Source organism: Ptychodera flava, assembly GCF_041260155.1.
Source record: "Ptychodera flava strain L36383 chromosome 3 unlocalized genomic scaffold, AS_Pfla_20210202 Scaffold_25__1_contigs__length_14229661_pilon, whole genome shotgun sequence".
NCBI classification, from domain to species: Eukaryota; Metazoa; Hemichordata; class Enteropneusta; family Ptychoderidae; genus Ptychodera; species Ptychodera flava.
Window position 1 is genome coordinate 14,134,068 of NW_027248279.1, and position 17,787 is coordinate 14,151,854.

At 39.2% G+C, this 17,787-nt stretch overlaps 1 protein-coding gene across 1 annotated transcript; it reads left to right on the forward strand.

The window, feature by feature from the left end:
* Positions 1 to 3,519: 3,519 nt before the first annotated feature.
* LOC139125628 (uncharacterized) lies at positions 3,520 to 17,510 on the forward strand. Its single transcript, XM_070691726.1, has 3 exons — positions 3,520 to 3,975; positions 4,842 to 4,869; positions 17,266 to 17,510. The coding sequence occupies exons 1-3, from the start codon at positions 3,562 to 3,564 to the stop codon at positions 17,493 to 17,495; spliced, it is 672 nt and encodes a 223-aa protein (XP_070547827.1). The 5' UTR covers positions 3,520 to 3,561; the 3' UTR covers positions 17,496 to 17,510.
* Positions 17,511 to 17,787: the final 277 nt, after the last annotated feature.

The window sequence follows — 17,787 nt, forward strand, 5'->3', positions numbered from 1 at the left end:
TCAGGTTGTACTCCATCTTTGTATTAATTACCCTTAATCTATGTCCATGAACTTCAATATCTTCTAAGCTACGCAGATCAATAAATAGACAGAATTTGTTCTTCAAATAATCGACTTCATCAATATTTATTTCACATCAATCCTTATCTTCCACAAATTACTGATGTGTTTCATAACAAAAATGTCACGGTATCATTTTCTGTGCGTATATTTATTCACAATACCCTCAATCGTGATAGAAACACATTCAATTGATGGATTAAAGAAAATTTCGCTATTCAGTTCTGACTTGTTCTGATCTCTAGTGAGGAGTATTAATATGTCTGTCATGCTACGACGTGGTACATTAACATTTTCATCTATAACCGTGTCATTTCATTAAATAGGATCGTTCTAAAGTGTTGCACATGTTCGTACAGAAAACTCTTACCCTGGTTGTAATACCCGGCTGTATCTCTTGTGAGGACGTCAAACTTAATTGTTTCATACTTCATTCGAATTCGAATGTTTGTTAATTTGTAATCTGCTGTACAGCCATTTTCACTGACAATTAATTGGGAGAGAATGTAAGCATATTTTCTGATTTGATATGACTACCATTTTTGTAATTTTGCAAAGACATTTTTGTATTTTTTATAAAAATATATCTCCCAAAATGGAAGTTACCAACTGGGTGGGTAGCAATATACGTAACAATAGCTGGGCGGTCGATCGACCGTTGGGCACTCAAAGTGTTAAAAGAAACATTTTCTCCGTCTATTGTCTATAGGATAACAAATGAATCAGACTTTGGGATGATAACGATAACTAACAGATAAGGCCACGTTTAAAAATAACGGTGAAGGGCTGGTGGAATTGCGATTGAAATCTTATTTTTCTATTACACATAGTAACAATATGCTGACCACACACCTTTAAATAATCAATTTTACAAACACAAAATTTTGATACTTTTCAGTATTTTCGCTTTTTGTACTAGCTCCAATCTCTTGTTTTACATTGTGTGTTATTTACACTTATATTACTGTCAGTTGCATTTCATGTACATCAAAATGTCAATATACTATAAGACTGCTGCTTTAATGAAGGCCTATTAATGCAGCTTTAGCTCCGTTACAAGGCCTACTTGTTGTTTTCCTTATGGAAATTCTATAGAATCCTAACATTTTTAATGCTTTTGAAATAAGAGTAATCAAGTATGACTAAGAAATTCAAGATTTTGTTAAATTAAAACATACATTAGAATTACTGGATGACATAAAATTGATATTCACTTTTACATTGCATTGAATTATCTGCCAAACTATGAGTCTGGTAATGTAAAAAAATGAAAGGTACCACACGTATGTTCAGGTCCCCTTATAACGAAGTGCAAATTTTTCAAGTCCCACCTCTTCTACCCTCTATTTTTATTCCCTCCTGAATTCCTTCAGAAGCACGCACAAATAGTTGTGAATGCCGCCAAAGAGTAATTTCTTGTAAGAACGGCATACGAAGATGGGGCGAAAGCTAGCTAAAAGGTTCAAGCATTAGTTCATCAAAAGTTTGTAGTGCTGAATCATAATTTTCCATTTTAATTGAATTCCATCTGCGTTTGTTAAAGCTGTCGTTACCAGTATAGCTCTGCTATGATTTCTTCTGAGAAAGCAAAGTATGAAAAACTGACATGAACTAATGCTCTAGAAAGTTCCATTTCGAATTCAAATATGTAGACATATTTGACAGCTGCTTATATTATATTCAGCAAAAAGGCAGCACGACAACCTTATGGTGAAAAAAAGTATTTGGGTCTTTAATAAGCACCTGCAAAATTATGTCGTAATCATCCGACGTGGTGAAGTGAGGTAATCTCTAGTTTGCTTTTAATTTTCTCCGTACAGTAATTTTGAAGGACTATCGTATTGTACTGAATAAAGTTGGCCATTTCTACATTTAGCCGTTATATACCTCGTCCTAAAATATCATTATTTGAACACATCAAATGGCAACCTGTGCACCATTTTCACCAGGATAATAAGTGCCAGCGTGTAGAAGATATGGGATACCAGTGCCAATCAAATGCGAGAAAGGCATACTCTAAATGTCACTTTTTATTTTAGGAGAACGGTTACATCGTTGTGGATATTAAGCAACTTACTAACAACACGTGTATGTTCGTCGCAATTTCAAGGCCCTATCAAGATGAATTTGTTATCAACGAAGCCGGAGGCACATTCAAATCTAACACGAATAGCAAAGTTGCGATAACAATTCCAGAGGGAGCTGTTAAAGAAGAAACCCCGATTACAATGGAGGTAACTATTATTGTATGTGGAAGTAACAATTTATTGAAGTTAAATACGACTTGTGTTTGTAAAATACGAAATGTGTTTGTAAATTCGACGTGAACGCACTGCAAATATTTTCGATTTTGTTTAGAGTCATATTTAAAATTCAAATGCGGGTCATGTCAATTGCGGAAACAAAAAAAAAACAATGATTTTGTTTTTATCCCACCAAAGTGCTTTTGCAAATAATTACGTTGAAAGCAAAATGAAGAAATTACTTGGACAGCAGGCATGGAAACTGCTATCCCTTAATTTATTAGTTGTATGTATACATAACCTTGATTAGCAAGGTTAAACTCCACCAATTATTCATATTTTTGCCTTAAACACGATTGGAACTAATTTGAGATAATTGGATCTTCATATATTTCAAATTTCTAAAAACTTTTATGTGCCATATACCTGAATGTTGCAATATTACAAATTACTAATAAAATCAACTGTGTAACTTAAAGAGAGAAACAGGTGGTACTTACGTTTGCAGGTTAAAACTGCCCTACTTCACAATCCAATCATCCCAAATTAGTTCCAATCGTGTTCTTCTGAAACGTTTTTCGTACAAACACAGGCATAGTTGTCTTTGTAAGGTAAAGCTTAAAGAAAATAAAGTACCCAAAATTTATAGGAGTTAATCTGTACATTTTTGTCTTTAGGTACACAGTTTGGGATATGAAATGATCAAAGACCTTTGTTTGACAAACGATGTATTTAAGAATACATCATTCTCATCAATGGTCTACATCAACCGAACTGCTGATAAGAAAAGCTTAACATTCGATAAAGATATTGTTCTAACCATACCGTGCCCACCTTGTACATTCGTCGATAAAGCCATTGAAGTTGAACTACGTATTGCTAGGGATGGCCATTGTGATGGCGAATGGCAAGATATCACGGATGAAGTGAACTTTCGGGTGATAAATGGTATGATAAACATAACAGTCCGTCATCTAAGTGGGTATGTTAAGTTTTACTGCTTATTAAATGTTAGAATATATCTCATTGGATGACGTGGTAAAAATAAAATACTTGGAACATGATGATCCAAATATGTATCAAAGTTTCATAGGCAATTCTCAACTTGTGAACCTTATGTTTCACATTGTATTGATAACAATAAACTATTTCTGACCCATTCTCTAATGTGTAATACTTTTTATTTTTACCTTTCCTCAGATATGTGTTGACCATGTGTAAAAAGAATGGGCCAATTAAGTTCTTCTTGAATACGATAATGCAGTACTTGAAGGATGGGCAAAAAACCATAAGGATACTACTCCTTCAGCACCAAGACTGGCCATCTAAGTTCATCTGTAGTTTGATAGATGGAACCAGATCAATCAAAACACTGGTCAAAACTGATTTTAAATACAAACGGTACAAGGGTCCTGATGTACAGTATACCAGTGGCATTAAAGTGAAGCATAATGAGAACATCTGCTACAAACTTAGCGAAGTTACCGCAGAGAAGCTGCGATTTGTGACCGAAGGTAATACGTATACCTATCGTTTACATGGAGATAATCATTGGTACATTGCTGTAGAGCGTGTGAAAGGTGTGTCCCATGAAAGCATCTCGGGGTCGATATGTTTCTTTAAGAAAGGAGAAGAAAGGAAAGCTCATGAACTTGTCTTTACTATTGAAAAGGTAAGTTTCCATTTTACGGAATGCGCCATTCGTTAATGTCATTTCCTGTTTAATTATATTTGTTTTAGTAACAAATATTACATTTGAAATGTAAGGCGAAATAGTCAGTTTTCCAATCGTCCATTTTCAATGCATGTTGCAGAAATACATTACAGCTGGCAAAAGTAGATTTGTGCAAAATCCAAGCCTTTAAAATACAGTGTTATATAGCTAAATTAGAGTAAAGCATTGTCATTTTCTTTCCTTTACTAATCATCTTCAAAAGTTCAAAGAACATACTGATAGCTCAGATGATTTGTGTGAGCTGTCAAGAAAATAATGTCATTTCCTGTTTAATTGTATTTGTTTTAGTAACAAACATTACATTTGAAATGTAAGGCGAAAAGGTCAGTTTTCCAATCGTCCATTTTCAATGCATATTGCAGAAATACATTACAGCTGGCAAAAAGAGATTTGTGCAAAATCCCAGCCTTTAAAATACAGTGTTATATAGCTAAATTAGAGTGAAGCGTTGTTAGTTCCTTTCACTTAGTTTATCAAATTTTCCTTCACTAATTATCTTCAAAGTTCAAAGAACATATTGATATCTCAGATGATTTTTGTGAACTGTCAAGAAAATAGCAATATTGCTATGGTAATTTTCTGCATGTTGATGTGTAAGTCGATACTGTTAGCAAACAACCAAAGAGTAGTTGACTCCCTAAAGTTGCATTTCCGCTAGTCGTTATTTAAGAATATGTATCCCTATTTTGTAAAATACGTGCAAAGGTTTGGATTACAAATTTGTAAGAGTGTCGCAGATGATACAGGAAACACCTCATAGACAAATTCGTATAAGTACGACGAATTTATTTTTCTTCTTATAGGATGAAAGCTGGTCACAACAGGGCAGAGGTTAGTGAAATTTGTGTCTTACATCTTCGAGTTGTATTCATCAAAGTTTACACCCGCAACACCTACCTGTTATCAAAAATGATATACAGTCAAACCTGTCTTAGCGGTCACCCTTACAGAGCGGCCACCCCTTCATAGCGGTCACTTTGGAGCAGTCCCGTGGGGTTTTACGTGTGAATGAACCTCAACAGAGCGGCCACCTCTCTAACGCGGTCAGCGGCCACCTGTGTCCGCTCTATTTGTTCAGAAATCCTTTGTATAGCGGCCACCTTTTTATTTCTGAACGATCGGAGTTGACAAACCTGCAGGAGTCATTTCATGTAGTTACTGCCGTTGCATTGAGATAAGGTGTGAAAACAATGATTAGCCTAGTCACAGTGAATTAGCTATCGACAACTTCGGACAAGCGATAATGTATTATTAACGGCGGTCAGCTAGTGTGGCTATGAGATCAAACAGGGACCGAGTGACCGCCAAAAAGTGAGATGAAAGGCTGCAAATGTTATCAATCCTTGGCGGGTCACAGTTCTGTCGGAGCGATAACTGGCCACGGCTGCGACAAAGGATACAAACAACTCGCCGCCTACATCATTCCCGCTCATTGTGATGGCGTCACATTATCACAGCGGCCAGTTTGACCCCCGGGATTAACCGGGTGTCAAAACGATCAAATAGGGCCACCACTAACAGCGAGATATGTGATTATGATATGAATAAACGTTTAACAATTTTAGAAATTGAAATTGAGAAACAATGAACAAAAAACGGGCCGAAAACACAAAATCTAATGGCGGGTCGAAGGTCAAAGGTTTATGCATCGTTCTCACGTCTCAGAACAAAACATCAATGGCGGCCCATGTGCTTTTAAACAGAGCGTTCGCTCAGAACCTGTACCATTCTATGCTTTTGCATCGACTCTACCACATCGTATCAACTCGATCAACAACTGCTATCTACGAGCGAAATTATGGCGAAGAACGTGAGGAAGACTCTGACGCTGAACCAGAAGGTTGAACTGATCCAGCTCTACGAAGCGAGTGGCGGTTCAATGGGGTCACGCAAGCTGGCTGAGAGGTATGGTGTTGGGCGTACGCAGATACAGTCAATTCTGAAACGTAAAGCTGAAGTCTTAGAAGACTTCGAAAGCAACGCCCCCGGAGAACGAAAGAGGAAGATCCGAAAGACTGGAAATGAAGAGATCAACGCGCTGACCTGGGAGTGGTTTAAAGATGCCGTAGCCAGAAAAATCCCTGTCAGCGGCCCTCTACTGCAAGAGCGTGCCCTGTCATTTGCGAAGGACTTGAGCGTCGATGACTTCAAAGCTTCGAACGGCTGGCTCGACAGTTTCCGGCGGCGTCACAACATTGGTTTCAGCGTAATGTCCGGCGAAAGTGGGGATGTCGACAACGGTATCGTCGCCGACTGGAAGAAGAAATTACCGTCACTACTCGAAGGGTACGAGCCGAGGGATGTTTTCAATATGGACGAAACGGGGCTTTTCTTCAGGTCAACGGCGAATAAAACTTTATTTGTGAAGGGCGAAGAATGCAGAGGCGGAAAGAAATCCAAAGAGAGACTGACTGTTGCCCTGTGTGCCAACATGGTAGGCGATAAAGAACAGCCACTAGTGATAGGCAAGTCGCAGAAGCCGAGGTGTTTCAAGAACATCGACCCAAAAACTTTACCTGTCGACTATCATGCTAACCGGAAAGCATGGATGAACTCTCAGATCTTTGAAGACTGGGTCCGCAAATTCGACCGTAAGATGCGACGTCAAAGAAGAAACGTGCTGCTGTTCATCGACAACGCACCATCACATCCAACAATAAAGCTGAACAATGTGAAGTTAGTGTTTCTACCGGCAAACACAACATCGAAATCACAGCCAATGGACCAGGGAATTATTCAAGCAACCAAGCTGAAGTACCGAAAACGCCAGCTCCGACACATCATACGCCGTATGGATGAAGACAAGGTGAAGAGTGGCAGTGACTTCCTGAAAGAGATCAACGTTCTTGATACCATCATGTGGATCAGCCAGTCCTGGAGAGATGTTGACCCTGTCACTGTTCAGAAGTGTTTTCGTACATGTGGATTTACAAGTCAGGCAGATATTGATGGTAAGTTCTGTTTATTTCACAGAAGCCTGAATTTTCTTTCTGTCTGTCTGTAAAAGTCTGTCTGTCTTTCTCTCTTTATTTCTGATTTGATAAATGTAATGTAACCTCATAATTTACTGCTTGTAAGCATCCATTCTTCCTTTTCTCACCCTCTTTTGGTATTGCTTCCTGTCTTTATTTCTCTCCCCATTTTTATTTCTTTAAGCCTTGTTTTATACTCTACTTTTTTAAAAAAAATAATACACTTTTTAAATCCTTTCTGTTTAGGCCCTTCTTTGACTCTCACTGCTTCTTATTTTTTTTCATTCCTCATCGATTAATAAATGTTTTTAAATTTTATTTTTCAGATGATGTGGTTGAAACTGAAGATGAGTCCATGGATGAGGTACACCTGGGCCAGCTAGCTGAGGAATTGTTTGGTTGCAGTCTGCAGGACATCATTGACATCGAGCAAGAGGTGGCAACCTGCAGAACAGATGAATGGGACTGGGAGCAGCCTGCAGGTGACATCTTGGAGCAGATTGAGGAAGATGAGGCAGCAGAAGAGAGTGACGATGAAAACACCCAACCATCAGAAGAAAAAGCAGCAGCCATCCAGAACTTCAGCCAGGCCATGCAGTCAGTAGCAGACCTGAAAGACTTTGTTTTGAGGCAGGGATTAGCTGATATGCTGGGTGCTGTCACTGATATTGAAGATGCCCTTGGGAAGAAGTATACTGAGGTTTCATCTGCAAAACAGACTTCTGTTTTGGACTTTTTCAAACCTGTTAGGGTTTGAACATTATAAGTAAAGCCATGTGAACCTGTTGGACTGAAGTTAAGAGAGAGTAACTTTTTTATGATTTTACTTTGTGTTGTATACAATGTATTTTAGTTTCACTCTATTTTTTGCAGTATATTTGAACATTGTGCTTTGTAGAGCACATAAACATTGCGATATTAAATTAATCAGTTTTTTTACAGAATTTTTAAACATTGTTTCATACTATGAACTTACAAGAATTGCATACAGTATTTATTAAATGAAATAAAGTAATATTTTGAAGTGATTCACTTTGCTTGTGTATGGTATTTTAATGCTCTTTGAGCAGCCTCTTGCTTCTACTTTCAAACTGCCCCGCCCCTTCAAAATATATGCAGACACGCCCACCCTCTATATAAAGGCCACCTCTCTATAGTGGCCACTTTTCTCTGGTCCCCTGGGTGACCACTATACACAGGTTTGACTGTATAAATTTCAAAAAGCACAGTCAGTGATTGGACAAACACAATATAGCAAAAAAACGTTTCCCGCTGCTTATACCTCGCAACAGGCAATTATTTACCTCAATGTCAATGGGGAATTAATGTTAGATGTAAGAAATGGTAAAACTACTGCTCTGATACATGGACTGAAGAGATATTACAGAAATTCCAGACAATCCTGCACGTTCACTGTATATTTACATGGATAAAAACATTTGCATTATAAGTACATAAAGATAACAACACACATACATTATATGTTTTTTTGATAAATTAAATCTATCACGCGAGCCCCACATTACAGGAAGGGGGTCCTCACTAAGCGAAGCGGATTAAATAAACAGTGAAGTGTCTTACCCAGGAGCATAATACCTTGCTACAGTCTGAAACTCACCACCGCACGACAGTGAGTCTCAATGTTAGACTTACCAACCGGTCTCCAGCTGTCTTTCAATGGATAGTATGTTACCCTTACAACTTTCCCATAGGCCTTGATTTGTATCTTATATATGGCAAAAATATGCATTCTTATTTTGCATATTTCTAAAGCCTTTTTAGATTATAGCATTGTAGTTATATTCAAATATATGGAACAAGCACTTAGAACTTCAAATAAGAAGGCAGGGTCAAATGTCTAATAAGTTTATATCGTTTCGGATTTTACGCTTGAACCAAAACCAGAGTGGATTTGCACTGCAACCCCCGAACAATCGGACTCAAGTAAGTTTTGGCTGTTGTAAAATTCAAAGACTCTCAAATAATGTTCAGCACTAATGATTCAGGATCTGTTGTTTAAGTTGCAACAAAACGAACGTTTACCAGTACACGCGAGACTGCTCTGAAACATTGTAGTATGTGTTATCTTTCTTACTTAGTTTAGAGTTGGACTTGTAGCCAAAAAATTAGACACTGCTAATACCTTGTAACAAGCTGATAATTGCATCAATGTAAAAATGAAATAAATAATTATTATATAAAAATGTCAAAAATTCTGCTTAAATAAAAACTGGAGTGCTTAAAACAAAATGAAATGCATTAATATAACAACACGCACATATATATTATGGTGGACGGGACTGCTCTCAGGGTCAGGTCAATATCTGGTAACATGGCGTCGATCCAACCAAGGGAAAATCCTGCTCCCAAACTGTTCCACACACACGTTGTTTTCAATGTCCTCTCTGGCTACAGCAGCGGGTAAAGACCCAGATAAACGTCCCGGGTAAAAATAGCGACTACAACAGCGTCCTAATCTAAATAACATAAGGATTTTGTGATCGCTGAACTCTGGACTAGCTACCACAGCAAGGAAGGGGTGAAATTAACTAAAACTCGACAGAGCTGACCGTCAACAATGTTTAACACAACACCATGTAAATGTCTTCTCTCCCAAAAACGTGCTAACATCCACAAACCACGTGACTCCTAACGCACTTCTGATTGTCCACAGTCCCCCCGGTCAAGCAGGTAAGGAAACCCGTCACTCACGGCTGAAGTGACGAAGTGAAGCCGAACTGCAGCAATATACCGATCACGTATCACATTAGCATTTTCATAACATCTCCCCCGACCATAGCATTCGAAATCCCTTAAGAATAAGGAATAACAAAAATACAGCAAAAACTAGAAGAAAAGAGGATAGCCATCCCAAAGTCCTGCAAATCAGGGAAAGACTTCCGATATCCGCAAGGTACCTATCGTCTGTCAACAACAGAAACCATTGTCGTAGTAACACAACTAAAAACCGCTGCCATGTGCAAAATGCACACTTTGTCATTTGTCTGCAGTCTGTCCAGGCAGCTAACCAACAACTGCTGCCCTGTCATAGATCATACTACCTACAAAAACTTGAGAGACACTGCAACACCAGAAAACAGTCAGCAAGAATAACTCGAAAGAACATTAAATTGCATTTACTTTTCTCAGACCAACTGTATCGTGTAAAAATCTCAGTGAACTACCACACCAAAAATGTTTACACAGTCAGTCAAAATCTCAAAGACACTAAGACTGATGTCAAAAACTTTAAAATGGGCCCTCATCATTTTTTTTACTTAACACTAATTTCGTGAATTCATAGAACTCTGAAACACAAAGAATTCCTATAAAACTTCTAAATTCTCATCTCAAGACATTCAACAACTTTGCACTGTATCCATAGTACTTAGGTGACTTTTTCTGTCGTCTTGGATACCTAGTCTGCTCTGTGGTTTTCTGGCTCTCTACCACAGGATTAACATGAGTTTCACTTTCTCCAAACTACCACTGGAGCTGGATCAACCATCGGTTTTGACTTGCAAAATGACAATTTCACCAGGTCTAACCATGAAGTGATATCTTTCCCCAGATAAGCCTTTAATTTCTCGTAATGTACAATCTTAGGCTTAGCTCGTGGGCTTCTCTGCATGTGTTAAACAACATCAGTCAATTTACTGATAACCAAGTATGGACCATCATATGACAACTGAAGCTTTGGAGAATAGCCCTTTCTCTTCCTTTCATCCTTCAACCACACAAAGCTTCCCACATCAAACCCTGCTTTGCGGCAAAACGATTGTATCGACTTTGCTGCCTCTGAGCTGTAGTTTGTAAATTAGCCCTGGCATGTTCATGAGCCTCATGCAGTCTTTTCCTTAAATCGGTGGCATAATATGTCTCTTTTGACCTATCTGGTTGCTCAGATGCAACTGCTATATCCAGTGGATATATCAAATCCCTAATCCCTACCTAGCATCAGCATATTGGGAGTTTCCCCTGTGGAAGGATGTGGACTGCTACGGTACGCAAAGGTTACAAGACTCTAATTCTTTATACCATTCTGACTATTTTCTGGTGGACCAATGTATGTACGAATATAACTAACCATACACTGGTTAAATGCTCGACCAAGCCATCGGACTGTAGGTGTCTAGTGGTGGTGTAAGTTTTATTTACCCCCAGTAGTTGGCACACCTCCTGGAATACATTTGACACGAAATTCTACCCCAGTCGCTATGACACTCTAGTGGCATAACAAACCGACTCAAAAAGTTGTCCAACAGTACCTTTGCAACAGCAGAAGCTTCCTCATTCTTCACAGCATATGCCTCCATCAATTTCGAGAAATAGTCCCCAACTACAAGAATTTTCCTATTTCCTTAACTTGATTCTGGGAAAGTCCCAACACATCAATCACTATCCCTTCCATCGGAGCACCAACAATATAAATCTCCAAGGGAGCATACTTCTTACCCTCTGTGTTTTGTTACATTCACATGAGCACGCACATCTACGGACATGCCAAACCAGTGATACTTATTTTACTCAGGGTACGACTTCTACCACTATGCCCTCAAACAATCAATTAGGGAGAGTCCGTAGGACCAGTCCTACAAAAACCCGTGGCAACACTATCTGCCACCTGACTATTTTCCGTCTGGTGATTCCAATAACCTGTAGAGAATGCCATCATGAACACGCAAGAGCTCATACACAGACAAGTATGACTTCAATGCAGGCGAACGGGATGATACATCAGACCACAACAGTTTTTTCTTTTCCCAATTCAACATATTGCATAAGAAAACCAATGTTCGGGTCGCTCATTTGTTGCTTCCATAATTCTTCCCGTGACCACAACGGGTCATGCTTGAACATGGCATCACTGCACATTTCCTCATCGTCAAGATGATTTACCTGAGTGGATGACTTGTGCACAAAACTTTTTGGACGAGGCGTCCCATGACCTCAAACTCGTCATTAACCTGACTTTTCCGAGTTCCCACTCCCTTAAGGAATGGATCTTTTGCTCCATCAAAAGACCTATAATCACCAGAAACATAACCTTCAATTACCAGTGACTGACCCATTTTTTGGTCCAACAGTAAGCCAAACTGCTTATTCTCAGCATCCTGACCTATGACTTGCATAGAACAATTTCCACAGTGCTGATGGACAGAACGGTACTCTACTCAACGCATCAGCATTTGCATGCTTATTGCCCGGACGATGGACAATCTTGAAATCAAACTGACTTAATGACTCTAGCCAACGGGCTAGCTGACCTTCAGGATTTTTAAACCGTAGTAACCAAACTAGGGATGCATGATCTGTCCTGATGGTAAATGGTCTCCCTAACAAGTAATGTCTAAAATGCTTTGTGAAATACACAACTGCCAACAATTCTTTCCATGTACCAAATAAATCCGTTCTGTGGACTCAATAAACGATCTGCAAAACTAAATGGACGCTCCACACCATCCTGAATTTGGCGAAGACAAGCACCGATTGAGGACTGTGAGCGTCTGTATCTAAATGAATTCCCCATTCTCAGACGGGAAGGCCAACACAGGGTGAGATGTCAGTAGTTCTTTCAATTTGTCAAAGGCTTGCTGGCATTATCAGTCCACACAAAGATTACATTTTTCTTCATCAAGTTCTTAAATGGTCTTGCTATTCCTGCAAAATACAGTATAAATTTCCTATAGTAAGAAGCAAGCCCACAGAAACTTCGTACCTCGGACAATGATGTAGGCATGGGCCAATTCTTTAGTGTTTCAATTTTCTTTGGATCAGTTGACACACCCTTTTCTGTCACAATATGCCCTAGGAATTCTACCTGCACTGCAAACAAAGTACATGTCTGAGCCTTTAACTTCAATCCAGCCGAACGCAATTTGTTGAAAACAATTTGCAACCATTCCAATTACTGCTCAAAGCATTCACCAAACACGATGATGTCATCCAAATACAGGTATAAAATTTCCCACCGCAATCCTTGAAAAACCTTTTCCATCAATCTTTCAAAAGTACCAGGCGCACCACATCAACCCATGGGCATTGTAGTCCATTCTAACAGTTTGCCCGAGGAAATTACTCTCGCAGACTTTTCCCTACTATCTTAGTCAAGTTTAAACTGATGAAATCCCATATTCAAATCTAAAATAGAAAACCAACAAGCTCCATACATTGCTTCTAAATTATCTTGTATCATAGGAATAGGTTGTGAATTTTGAATAGTGACTGCATTCAGACGCCTATAGTTCACAACAAACCTCTGAGTTCCAACCTTTTTGCCTACCAAGAGACATGGTGAACTTCAAGTGATGTTGACTCAACCAACATGCCTTTGTCTATCAATGATTGAACTTGTCTGTTAATCTCTGTCTTTTTCCAAAATGGTGCACGATACGGTGCCACATTTTGATTGGGGCAGTTTGCTGTGTATCATTGCTATGCTCAACCACATCTGTCAACCATAAGTCATGCTCATTTTTACTAAACATATCAGAATTATTGATCAACTGTCTTCGTACCTGTTCCTTTTTTATCTGACTCAAGATGTTATACACTGCGCTTGTACAAATCTATTAAATGTGATGGCAACCTCTCAACATCCATAGAATTAGACATAACGTCACTACCCCCTGCACCAGCGCTACCACAAGAGGGCGGCGCTCTATCAGAAAGAATTGCAGAACCATCAACTTGTGTACTGACATTACAATCCACTGATCTTTCTAGTTACCTCGCTTGACTTCTATGTCCTTTGTCCCTAAATTTATGACTCTAACAGGTAATAACCTTTGACCTGGCATCACCAGTGCTGCTAGGCTCCACTGTAGCGATTAACTCAGACAAGGGTAGAGTACTTGCTGCAGTTTGCTCACAATGAGATGTTCGTGACTCTTGACCCTTGAAAATTTCATGGCCAATTGACCTTTTCTTGGGTTTGTCTTTGTAGCTGGAATAATTGACTCATGTCCTGCCGGAATAATTTCATGAGAGACAGCCTGTAGCCTACAACGGAATGGTTTCAAACTTTCAGGGTTGTCTTTAAAACTTTATTACCAACAATCACTGCACCGGTCTGCAAACTTAGTTTACAGCCAAACTGACTCAATACATCCATACCAAGAATACCTGCTGACCGGTTAAGATCATTCCGAACAAGAACAGAAGTCTCAATTTTTCTGGAACCAATTTCAATTTGCATTGTAATACCGCCTGCTATATCAAGTTGAGATCCATCTGCCTGGACCAAATGATGACCCGTTTCAGACGAAGCGGGATGCACATTGTCTGGGATAGTGTTGTAAAAGTCAAGTGATATTAATGTATGTGTGCACCCAGTGTCAACAAGCATTTTCTCTGACACACCTTGAAATTTCACATCAAGCATCATACTGCTGACAGAATCCCAACTATTGTTACCATCTTGTTTAATTTTATTCATATCACTAGTTTCAGAATTACAAGGTATGGGTCTTGCAAAACCATTGCCTTTGTCATTTGCCATAAAAGTATGCTAACAAATTGATCTTTGCCCTTGTTATTGAACTTCGACCTGCCTGGGAGTCTATATTTCCAGGCTGACTCACTGGGACTGTTCGTCGGTCAGCCCAAACAGCCCGCTTGTGTTTAACTGCTTATTCATAGTCTTTCTTTTCGTTTAGAGTGAAAATCCGGACAGTCCTTTTTCAAATGATCAGGGCTATTACAAACCCAGCAGAGCTTTTCTTTTCTCTCAACTTTTGCCTCCTTCCTAGATTTACCATTTCTAACTTGTCTAGTCGTTTCATGACCTTGAAAACATCTCCTGTGCATCATTTTGTTTTTCAGTAGACTGACCTTTATCATCATCAGTTGCCTGTGACACTTTACCCTTTGATCTACAATGCCTCTGTAAAACCTGAAAATTTCCTCTAACAAGGCAGCCTTGAGGACACTTTCTAATGTAGCATTGGGCAAACCACCAGCTTCATGAATCTTTCTCTGCAAAGACATATCGGGAATTGCTTCGAAAAATGTTTCAATACACAATCTTTCAAAACTTGAGCCTGTCATACTAGGGTAGGCTTTTATTATGATTTCACGGACCTGTTGTGCAAACCTGCGCAAAGGTTGGTTCTTACCACGTACAATTGTCTTTGCTGAAAGCCTGTATACATCTTGCATTTGTGTGTGCTGCCAAACCGCTGACTGAGAATTGGACAGAGTTCTTTGTAAGTTTTCACATTGCCACAACCGTGAGTAACGACACGTAAAGCCCTGTCTCAAAGATGAGACATAAGAACATTATATTTCAGTTCTGGCGACCAAGCATTGAGATCTGCACAAATGTCAAAGTGAGTTTGGAACTCACAGAAATCAACACTACCATCATAGGTTTCTGGCTTCATAAAATTAAATTTCCCTGTACCCGTATTTGATACGTTCAAAGCCGTGTAATTTGGTCTTGATTGTGACATGTTAAGGGCAGCTGAACCCACATCAGTTGTAACGATAGGGGTAGGACAAGAGACCGTTGTTACCATAGTGCTCGCAGATACTGATGAAAATATTGGATGTGTTGCCGATGGCAACCGATTCATTCCCTGAGAACTAACCGACCTCGCATACCCTAATTGTTCTGTTGTAGCTGTAACAGAACCAACCTCTGTTTGTTTATTGAAAGCCAACCCTCTACTATTCAATTCACCAGGCCCAACATGAGAAGGTCCACCCAAAGCACTTCCTGTCATAACTATTGGCGTTGCCACTGATTGGCGGTGTGAGGGTGTGAGGGCGCTGTCCTCCCCAATCGGCCTAATATGTGTACTATGCTGTGACATTGAACCAAACCCAACAAACGTCTACGTCAGTTGTTGAAGCTGATCAGTTACCCCTTTGAATTTCTGCACTTCATTTGCAATATCACAAACCGATCTTTCCATGGATCTAACCGTCTACTCATTTTTAAATCATTCTTACTTTCACCTATCACACTTGCCGACACATTCTGACCCCATCCCGTGCCTCAAAAGACACTTTTTCTACGCATATACACTGGCGGAGTATTCAAAACCTGATCAGAACTAACAGTAGAATTTAAGATAGTAGAATTGTCTGTTTGCTCAGACATGTTATCGATCACACTGTCGAATTTAATGTTAAAAACAACTTCCTTGTCTTCAGACTGCGATAACATCATATCCCTAATAGGCGTAGTCATTGTGTACAAGACTAATGTTTTATTAAAACACCAACAATGTAAGCTTATGTGTAATTCACGCTATCCTTTGGCGCAAAAAGGTCCAGCCTGACGACCGCACACTTCAAACTATAAAGCATTCAAACGCACAGAAAAATAAATAGATCAAAAGCCACAAAAGCCAAATGATCAGCACTGGTTTGAATAAATTCAAACCCAGTGAGGAGTACTGTGCCCAAACTGTAGGATCATCCGACCAAACCTTTAAATGTGCCCGTTCTCGAATGTTCGACGGCAACTTGAAAGTCTCGAGATCTCTAGCTGTAGCAGATAAACGACGATGATCCCACCACTGCCACCAATGTGGTGGACGGGACTCTGCTCGGGATCGGGTCAATATCTGGTAACATGGCTTCGATCCAACCAAGGGAAATCCCGCAACTGTTCCACACATGTTGTTTTCAATGTCCTCTCTGGCTACAGCAGCGGGTAAAGACCCAGATAAACGTCCCGGGTAAAAATAGCGACTACAACAGCATCCTAATCTAAATAACATAAGGATCTTGTGATCGCTGAACTCCGGACTGGCTACCACAGCAAGGAAGGGGTGAAATTAACTAAAACTCGACAGAGCTGAGCGTCAGCAATGTTCAACACAACGCCATGTAAATCTCTTCTCTCCCAAAAACGTGCTAACATCCACGAATCACGTGACTCCTAACGCACTTCTGATTGGCCACAATCCCCCTGTCAAGCAGGTAAGGAAACCCGTCACTCACGGCCGACAAGTGACGAAGTGAAGCCGAACTGAAGCACTATATCGATCACGTATCACATTAGCATTTCATAACAATATGCATTTTCACTAAGTTTCGGTGGTTAGACAATTTTGAATCATAAATAAGTTACTGAACTCATTATTCAGAATGTTGAAAGGCAAGACATGGTTTTGTCATTTACTTATCTTGAATACTGTAGGAGAGCAACCAAGCAAAATATTTATAGAACATGCGAGTGTGTATTTAAATATTGTTAAGGAAACGCTCACTCATATCTTTAATCTTTCTTACTCCATTTTAGAGTTGAACTCATTACGTGTGCTCTTCCAGAAACTTTCCGAAAACCTTAATCAGGATGACGTAAAGCGAATGAAGACACTATTAGAGGGTAAACAAATTTCAGTTCGGGAGTCAGAGAAGATTGAAGATGCTGCCGATATATTTGTTTGTCTGCAGAAGAATGGATCACTATCAGAGTCAAATCTCGAATTACTGAATGAAATACTGAAGGAAATAAAAAAAATCCCTTAATCGCTCAAGTTAACAATTATTAAAATCTGATTCTTCGAAAAAACAATGAAGTTTGTTCTTATTGAATGTGGTAGGTTGATGCAAATTATCAGCTTTTTTTCTGTCACTTCTGTCACAGCTATTTTTATAGAAATGACTTATTTAGTGTAAACATAACGAAATGAATTATTGTAATCACTCTTATCACGTTTTGACCTATATGTAATCTCTTTTTGGAAGTTTTGTGAGTTACCTTGTCATGTATCATCTTGCTGCTTCTGTGTATTTCTATTATAACTCTGCAAGATATATT